The sequence below is a fragment of the Dryobates pubescens genome, chromosome 32 (genome assembly GCF_014839835.1).
Source record: "Dryobates pubescens isolate bDryPub1 chromosome 32, bDryPub1.pri, whole genome shotgun sequence".
Classification (NCBI taxonomy): Eukaryota; Metazoa; Chordata; class Aves; order Piciformes; family Picidae; genus Dryobates; species Dryobates pubescens.
This window is the reverse complement of record NC_071643.1, coordinates 9,505,857-9,515,870: the sequence shown is the minus strand read 5'-3', so window position 1 is coordinate 9,515,870 and position 10,014 is coordinate 9,505,857. Positions and strand designations below refer to the sequence as shown.

At 44.4% G+C, this 10,014-nt stretch overlaps 1 protein-coding gene across 1 annotated transcript in view; it reads right to left on the bottom strand.

Annotated features, from left to right (window-relative positions):
• Positions 1-626: 626 nt before the first annotated feature.
• LOC104297645 (paired box protein Pax-3) overlaps positions 627-10,014 on the bottom strand; it is a 32,534-nt gene continuing 23,146 nt past the window's right edge. Inside the window, exons 6-7 of the mRNA XM_054175551.1 lie at positions 1,760-2,006; positions 627-1,237 (exon numbers count right to left, since the gene is read on the bottom strand). Coding sequence (XP_054031526.1) covers positions 1,203-1,237; positions 1,760-2,006 — 282 coding nt within the window. The 3' untranslated portion in view covers positions 627-1,202. The remainder of the gene's footprint in view (positions 1,238-1,759; positions 2,007-10,014) is intronic.

The window sequence follows — 10,014 nt, the reverse complement described above, 5'->3', positions numbered from 1 at the left end:
AAAAGGAATGTATTTGTGTTCTGCCTCCCTCCTTGTTCTAAGAATAGAGAGAATAAATAATGCCACCTGCCATCCTCCTCTTCCTCTCAACATCACAAAACACAAATTTATTGACATTCTAAAATGTCACAACACAAACTTCTTGTAAACCTTGGTTCCTAGAATTATAGTTTCTCTTTTTCTCTATTGGATATCACCATATAATTTAAAGAAATGTGTCAAATACAGGTCCTGTAGACTAAAACCCAAAATGTAAACGTCGTCATTTCTTCCTACCCTTTCCTGAACGTGACCTTTAACTCAGGACTAACAAGCTGGTGCGTAGCCATCCAGCAGATCACAACAGTTTTGTGTTTTGCCCTCAGGAATTCTGCACTGCAAAAATAAAAGTACCTGCAAAAATATAGTTCTGACTCTATCTCTAAGACTTTGGATGCTCCCAAAGCCTGGGTGAGGTACACAGTATTGCACATTGCTAGGCAGTTGGGAAAAAAATCAGCCGTGTCCTTGGAGATATTTTCCTCCCATGTTTGTTCATAAAGGTACAAGAGACTAGGAAAACCACAGACAAAAAGGTAAAGCCTGCTCTTTGTGGCACACAAGATCTCCTTGTTTCCATAAAGCAAAAACTCGTGACATTTATTGACAAGATGATTACAAACACACAGTAAGGCAACCAGTCAGTTGGTCTGGAAGTCCTTTGCACTCATCCTAGCTTCCTCTGGACTGTGGCATTGCCTCGTGGTGACAGCTTCCAGTGTGTAAACCAGAAAGAGTTCCTCCCGCCCTCGCTGCAGAAACCGGGCGGGTTTGAAGTCGAAGTCAGCACTGGCTGTCAGATGAGTCAGAGTAGGCAGAGCTCAACTGCTCCAAGTTTCAGAATGTTCCATTTGTCCCAATCAATGCACATTAATCTCAACAACAAAAACTGGAATGTTTTGCTCTCTTTTGTGTAGCCTGTTACAATGAACCGTGGCGCATTTACTTATTCATTATTGCTTTTGGCCTTTGTCTTCTGTGTAGCTTTGTCCAGCCTTCAAAAGTCAACTAAAAGCTATGACTGGAGAGAACACAACAAGCCTGCTTCTCTCAGCGGGACTGCCCCAGTTTAGATTGCAGTGTGTTGAGAAGATCCCTCGTATCCAAGCTTTGGGGTGAGACCGGAAAACAAGACCAGCTTTAGCTTGAAGTGGACAGTTCATTTATGCAATATCTGGCTTCAGATAATGAAAGGCACCTGCAAAAAAGCAAGAGAAGCTTTTTAAGTCATGCTGTGACAACCTCACAGCATGGGGCCATGCCAACTACAGGTTGACATTGTCATATTTAATACTGATATATCAAAGGAAAGGGACTAATATTTTTATTCCTAGGACAAGTTTGACAAAACTCAATGTATCTGGGATTATATACTGTAATGATTCTTGAGCTGACCTCATTAAGAACATGTGTTTCTAATAGCAGAATGCCAGTGGTTATTTCATTTTGGACAACCCTTATGTTTTACCTAATGGCAATCAGGTTTCATGTCTCAACAATTAATAACATCAAGATGTTGTTGACATCACTTAAGAAAATAATTATGCGGCAGAAATCTTGCTCGAACAACCAGCTATCTCCACTCAGTTTTAGAGAAAAGGAGAAGTCAGCCCTTAGGATCTCTGCTCAGAATGCTCTTTGTTGCAGACAGAAAGTCCAGACTGGTGATGAAGACCTACAGCACAGTAAAGCTCTCAGTAGTAAAGAGCTCAGTACTCACTTTGTCCGTACTGTCCGTACTGGTAGCCTGTGACAGGGTCCATGCTGTAGCCGGTGGTGCTGTAGGTTGGTGGGCAGTAGGACTGGGATGTTGGCAGGCTGTCTAAACTCTTCATGTGATCTAATCGCTGGCTGCAGCTGGCTGAGACAGTGGTGGTGGGCTCCAGGCCCCCAGTTAAAGGGGACAGGGCATAATCAGTTTGGGGCTGGTGAGGCACACCACCGTGGTTAGTCAGGAGGCCCATTACCTAAAATAAAAGGGAGAATAACAGAAATAATTTACATATGAGAAGGAGTGTATTGCTTACATAGCCACAGGACTTTTCAAGTCCATCATCTGAGTTCCTAAAGCAGGCAAACTTAATGACATTCAAACTATGCATTCAGTGCCTCATCCAAAGAGGAAGCCAAATCTAGTTGCATTATCCACCAAAGTGAAAACTAACACCCAATGAAAAAGAATCACAGAATCATAGTATGGTTTGAGTTGGAGGGGACCTTAAAGATTATCTGGTTGATCTGATGCCACAGGCAAACATGGAAAAACCAGTTTAAAAATTTCTATGATTTTAGAGTGTCTGATCCTATGTCCCAGCTGGGATCTCTGCAGACATTTGTTCTTTGAGGGCTCAATTATAAGAGCATAAGAAGCAAGCAGTAGCTCTTCAACCATACAGTCTTGCATTATCCAAACAGAGAGAAAAGCTGTGACAAAGCTCACACAATATTTCCCCCCAAAACAGCAGTCATTACAATGAGATTCATTTGGAAGAGACCACAATGACACTACTGATGGAAGTAACAGAGTCCCAGCACCCAGAGCACCCTGAACATGTGGAGCAGAGTAGTCCCAACTCCTGCCGCTGCAATCCCTGCGTGCTGGCCTGTGAAAAAATGGATGTGGAAAAGTGCTGGTCCTAACACCAGCTCTCAACTTCACGCTCAGAACTAGAGCACACAACAGAAATGCTCAGGCATTCCAGTCTGGCTTCAAGTTAGCTGTGACTCCATTAATAAGTTGCTTGTACATGAACAGTTATGAAATCAGAGCAGTTAAGAGATTACTGGAAAATACACACTGTCCCAATAAAAGCACAGCCCTCTGGATCCTAATTGCCAGCAGAGAGCAAAAAAAAGTTTGAAAGGCACCTGTACTTTCATGCTGGAGCTAAGAAAGCTACAGAGAGGAGTTCCTGCTGTACAAAAAGCCCTCACACTGCAGGTTGGAGTGATTCCTCTCCTGGCACATCTCTAGAGCACAGTTTGAGAATAAGCACAACTGAGGGAATTGCTTACTTCTGCTGCAGTGTTGCACTTCAAAGCCTGAGAAGGAGGCTGCGGCTTGTAACAGATGGGTGACGTACAGCTTCTGCCAAAACAGTGTATCCTGATCATCTACAGGTTGCTCCAAAAACAGGCACTGCAAATATCTGATGTGCTATTTGATAAGCATTTTGGTTTACTGCACTTCTTACCATAAACTAACAAGATATTATTACAAATGGAGTCCCTTTAGTAAAGAATAAATTAATGCTGATGAACACGTCTGGCCCCTACAGATCTGATGCTCCTTCCTGGACTGCACTTATTTTCCACTGCAAAGGAAAAGGGATCATTATTGCAGGGAGCTTGTGGTCCCAGACCTGAGGTTTGCTTCTTAAATAAATGAATCAAGATCCAGGGATCATGACTGAAGGAGAAAGGAAGATCTATCCAGGTCTTACACATCTCATCAGGAACAAGAAGCACAGAGTACTTCAGAAAGACACACACACACACACACACACACACAGAGATATCTACCTCAGGAACACAAAACATTTCCGCATCAGATGCACGCAAGGTATCACACTGAAACCAAAAATCCTGAGGAAGAAGTTCAGTTACTACCTGGGACATTAGAATGTTCATGCCTGTTTCACCCAGCTCAAAACCAAGAGTTTAACTGATAGTGTTCACTGAATGCTCCACAAACCAAAGCATTTGTGCAAAATGGGGCTTAAAAGTATACCCAAAGCCTTCCTTGAGTTACTTTTCAGTTACAAACACAAAAGAGGAATTTGCTTTGATCCAGGCTATAAGATATTTACTGTTTACTTCAAACAACTTCTGCAATGCCCAAAAGCTATTAAGAGAATTTGAAGTTAATAAGCTACAATTTAGAAAATCTCTGGAATCACCACAGATTGAAAAGTCATGTCATTTACACAGCATTTTGTCCCCTAAAACCTGGGGAAAAAAGGGCTCAAATTTTTCTTCTAAAGACCAGCTCCTGAAAAGTATTGAGATTTCTGAAGATTACTGCAATGAGCTGCTCTGGTTTAGGAATCACAAACATTTTGCTTGTGCCTTTGGAAAATTATACAATCCTGAAGATCCCACATCCTCGATGACCTGACACTGCCTCGGTACAATGCAGTACTGCAACCTGTGTCCACTGAGGTTCTGTTAACTCCTGCCCTTTAAGGCTCACAGAGTCTGAGGAGGAAGATCCACAAAAGCACAGTTTAACATAACCATTTGTGCTGGAAATTGTCACTCTGGGAAAGATTCCTGCTGGCAGGAGTGTGAGAGTTTGACCAGACATTAAGGCAGACACGGCTGATCAGAAGGAAGTGCGCAGCCTCTTCCCTTCCCACGCAGCACCTCTGTAAACCCAACATTTACAGGCCTTTGCCATGGTGGTACGAGTTCCACAGCAGGGAGAATGGGCTGGGCTTGCATAGCCCTCTCACACACTTGCTTCAGTTGGACAAACAGCTACTTGATTTGAACAAATAGCTACTGTAGTCAGCACTGACAAGGTCACACCCTTAGTACTGTGTTCAGTTTGGGGGCCCTCACTACAAGAAGGACATTGATGTGCCAGAGTAGCTCCAGAGGACAACAAAGATAGTGAAGGGTCTGGAGTGCAATTCTCGTGACAAGTGGCCTGGAGAAAATGAAGCTCAAGGGAGACCTCCCTCTCTACAACTCCCTGCAAAGAGGTGGGGTTCAGTCCCTGCAGTAACAAAGTGATAGGATCTAAGAGGAAACAGCCTCAGGCTGCACCGAGAGAGGCTTAGGTTGAGTATTAGAAGTTCTCCACTGAAAGGGTTATCAAACACTGGAACACAGGCCCCAGGGAGATGGTTGAATCCCCATCCCTGGAGGTGTTTCAAAGACACAGAGATATGGTGCTTGAAGTCATGGTTTAGTACCAGACTTGGCAGAGTTAGATAGTGATTGGACGTGATGAGCTTAACAGATTGTGGAGTCTCCTTCTCTGGACAGATTCTAAACCTGCCTGGACACTGCAATCCTGGGCAACCTGCTTTAGGTGACCCTGCTTTAATAGGGACTAGATGATCTCCAGAGGTCACTTTGCATCCCTACCATGCTGGAATTCTGTGGGTTTTAGTAAGTGCATGTGCTCCTGAACGAACCCTTTGGAGCATAGGTGCTTGGAAGCAGACCTGAGAGCGCTCTGTCGCTGATGTGGAGAAAGCTGAAGTCAGAACAGAGACCACATTTTCAGAAGTATTTTCTTCAGAGGCTTTGGAATCATCCTGCAGCTGATTAGTATCTAAATAATTAGATTTTTGGTCATGTCTGCTTTGAAAGCTATAAGGGAAGTAGCCTCAGGGCAGCAGTATTTTGTGCAGTGAGGGCCATGACCTTATCACCTATGCAAGGAGCTACAGGAAGGGCATGGCTGACTTTCACCTAATCTATTAAAAAGCCATCAATGGGCCAAGTCTGCACAGTGCTCAGCACTCTCAGCTCATGATATAAAAGAGACACACCATTGTCTGGACTTTGCAGGTCAGATCTGCTGCTGGCATGAAGCAGTATAGCTCAAAATGACTGAACAGACCTGATTGTTTTAGGAAGAAAATTGATTTATTCAACCCATAATCTACTGGACTTACTGGGTAACAAAGTTTCCCTCCAAATTACTTTGGGAAAGACAAAGCAGTGTCAGTCTTGCTGACCTGGATCCCAAAGGAGCTGAAATTAAAATCAAGGGGTGATTTAACACCTAGAACCAAATCCTGCTGTGACTATTCTGTTTGGTTTAGAAAAGAACTCCTATAGCTGGGAAGAAAAAAACCAAAGGGGCTGTGAGAATTTGGGCTACACATACTTTGTTCTCACGTTCACACAAAGCAGACATGTTGACACGTGGCCTTTGAGCCTACACGAACATGACAGTCTATGTAAGTGACATAGTGAGGCCACATCTGGAGTTCTGGGTCCCCCAGTTCAAGAGAGACAAGGAACCACCAAAGAGAGTCCAGTGGAGGCTACAAGGATGATGAGGGGACTGGAGCATCTCTCTGACAAAGATAGGCTGAGACACCTGGGGCTGTTTAGCCTGAAGAAGACCGAGAGGGGATCTTCTCAATGCTTATAAGTATCTATGAGGTGGGGGGCAAGAGGGTGAGGCCAGACTCTTTCCAGCGGTGCCCAGTGACAAAACAAGGGGTAACAGGCACAAACGGGAACACAGGAAGCTTCACCTGAACATGAGGAAAAACTTCTTTCCTGTGAGGGTGCTGGAGCCCTGGACCAGTCTTTCCAGAGAGGTTGTGGAGTCTCTGTCACCAGAGAGATTCTAAACCTACCTGGACATTGTAATGCTGGGCAACCTGCTCTGGTGACCCTGCTCTAGCAGAAGGGTTGGTCTGGATGATTTCCAGAGGTCCCTTCTAACACCCACCCTGATAGGATTCTAGGAGTCTGTGGTACAGCAGTACTGTTCCTCAGAAAACAGAGGTGCAATTAGGAATAGGCAAAGAAAACAGTGATCTGCAACAAGCAAAGCTCTGCAGAAGACAGCACAATCAAAGCAATCCAAAATATTCACAGGGGTGAAACCCTTGAGGGGGGGTCAGCTATTAGAAAACACTTCTATCTGCAACAAAACAAAGGCCATTAAACTGAGGCAAAGTTTCTTGTGCTTAAACAAAACACAGTGCCTGCCAAGGTGGTTGGCATCTGGGGCCGTAGGACCCACCATCGGCACAACAGGATGCTCATATGTTTTAATTCATTTACGCATGCCTGCACTTAATATGCTTTGTGACCATGCCTGCAATTAATATGATTTATGAGAGAAGAACATGTGTGATATTTTGGGGTACAGGGATACTTTTTTATCCCCCTCCTGTGAATGAAAGATTTAATGAAACATCTCAAGGAGAAGTGCTGGCAGTTAAGGTATTAAGTTGAACTGACAGAATCATGAGTAAACTTTAGCCGAGTTAATGACATCCTCTTATCTGACCCTGACACATTTTCAGCATGTAATTTACAGAAGCTCTGTCCAGGGAATCTTGACAAATGCTCCCAACGATGTCAGAGCAATGTTCCATTCTAATGGAAAACAGATGTGGGGCAGATACTCTCATTCATCACCAACACTGAACATTTCCAACTCCTCCTGAGATGAATGGCATTACCTGCTGGTAACTCTTTTCACTGGAGACAAATCTCTCAAAAACAAAATATCACACCAGAAAGAACACAAAAAGGGTGGTTGTAGTCCATTAGAACGGGAGATTTTAGCAGAGCAATTGAAATGAAGCAGCTATACAGCCCTCAAACCACAGTGCTGATTCATCTTACATATATGACTATTTCTGCTGAATGTATGAAGAAACCCAGCAAAGCATTTCCACACCAAATGGCAAACACTGGGAAGCACACATTTGGTTAATGGACACAGGAGCAAATAGACTGACTTTGACCATTTGATGATCTGCATGCTCATCTCAAATGAGACCTCAAACTGATTTTGCACTACCAGACAGCAGCTGAAATTAGAGAAGGTGTGCCAGTGTGCAGTTAAGGCAATTAAGAGGATTACTTGATTCTTCATGAACAGAATGTAAAAGCAGGAAGTTATCCATAAATGTGGGGGGCAGGGGGGAAAGATGATGGATAATAACATTCTTGATGTACAGGAGATTACTGGTCAGCACAATCTCACAGTCTGTCATGAAACTCATGTCTTTTTTCAGGTGCTAGATCATGGAGTGACAGGACTGGTTAATGTCACCAAGATCATTCTGTAGCTCCTGGTGGTAAGGAAAAGCTTCAAAAACATCAAGATTATTTAAAAGGTAAAACAAAGCACAAAGATGAACACATAAAGGAAGCTGCCTAGCAGGAAGGCACCCAGAGGTGTTGGTTGACAGCCACCTGAATATGAGCCAGTATGTGCCTAAGGGGCCAACATCAACAACATCCTGGCCTGTGTCAGGAACAGCGTGACCAGCAGGACCAGGGCAGAGATCATTCCTCTATTCTCAGTGCTGTGAGGCTGTACCTCAAATGCTGGGTTTAGTTTGGGACGCTCACTACAAGAAGGACATTGAGGTGCTGGAGAAGTTCCAGAGAATGGCAACGAAGCTGGTGAAGGTTCCAGAGCACTAGTCTGAGGAGTGGCTAAGGGAACTGGGGTTGTTTGGCCTGGAGAAAAGGAGTTTTAAACTTTGATATGTGAGTGTTGCTTGTAACAATTCCTAGCAAGCTTAGCTTTAATACAAAGTTGTGTTCTGCTTGTGAGCTTCTCGCAAATTCTACTGAACCAAAAACGCAGAAGAGGGGCCCTGGTCATCATGAAAACCAGACCAGCTGTCACTAGCTGGGCTCTCTCACACCTGCCCTCCAAACTGGGATAACATGGGGTTTTGATCAGGTTGATCAGAGCCCTGAAGGCTTTCAGGCATGGGGTATCTACCACCTCTCTGGGCAACCTGTGCCAGTGTCTCATCATCCTCAGTGTGAAGAACTTTTTCTATCTAGTCTAAATTTCCCCTGGTTTAGTTTACAGCTATCACCCCTTTGCCATGTCACAACAGGCCCTGCTAAAACAGCTTTCCCCATCTTTCTTAGCGCTGTATTTAAGTACTGAAAGACCACAAGTCCAGCAGGTCATGGGAGGTTCTCCTTCCCCTTCCACTCTGCCCTGGTGAGACTACACCTGGAATACTGTGTTCAGTTTTGGGCTCCCCAGTTGAAAAGAGACAGGGATCTGCTGGACAGAGTCCAATGGAGAGCTACAAGGATGACTGCAGGACTTGAGCATCACATCTGTGAAGAAAGACTGAGAGACCTGGGGCTGTTTAGTCTTGAGAAGAGAAGGCTGAGAGGGGATCTTACCAATATCTATAAATATCTGAGGGGTGGGAGTCAAGAAGAAGGTGGCAGTCTGTTTTTTAGTGCCCAGAGACAAGAAAAGGAACAACGGGTACAAGCTGGAATGCAGGAGGTTCCACCTCAACACAAGGAGACACTTCTTTATGGTGAGGGTGATGGAGCACTGGAACAGGCTACCCAGAGAGGTTGTGGAGTCTCCTTCTGCAAAGACTTTCAAAGCCCACATGGATGCATTCCTGTGTGGCCTGCCTTAGCTGATCCTGCTTTGGCAGGGGGGTTGGACTGGATGATCTCTGGAGGTCTGTTTCAACCCCCAGTTTTGCATGATTCTGTGAATAAGGTCTGCCCAGAGCCTTCTGCAGACCAAAAACCAAACAATTCTCTCAATCTGTCCTCACAGCAGAGGGGCTCCTGCCCTCAGGTAATTTTTGTGGCATGTTCTGGACCCACTCCAACAGGTCCATGTCTTTCTTGTGCTGAGGTGTGCAGAACCAGACACAGCACTGCAGGTGGGGTCTCACCAGACCAGAGGAGTAGAACCAGCTCCTTCAACATGCTGGCCACAAGTCCTAACCATTTAGGTAAAAACAAGAAGTTAGCCACAAATGTGGGGAGCAGGGGGGAAAGATGATGGATAATAACAACTGGAGGAATCCAAGCAGTAAGGAAGGGTTTATTCATGAGGCTTCTATTAATCTGCACACTGGGGCCCCTGTCATTAGGCTAATCAGCACTGGGAACAAATAAAAATGTTTTTTTTGTTGTTATTTTGACCATAAGAAGCTACTTTGCATTCTGACTCATCACTCAGTCTTGCTTTTATAAGAAAAGGATGACCATTACTGATACCCTGGCAAAAATGAAGGTCAAATACAACAGTTCTCTCTGAAGAGCTAAGAAATGTTGAAGGAAATAGAGGCCAACAAGGAAGCTCTGCTCCTCCTGATCCCACTGCAATCTATGCTGTTCACTGCCTCATGCTATGGCCGTTTCAGTACCTTGTATTTGTTGTTTGAAATCTAAAAGGTAAAGGACCTCAGTGACCCATCTGTGATGACTCACGACAAAGCCCTCATTCCTTGACCAGGCCTTAATTGAGTAAATATGCAA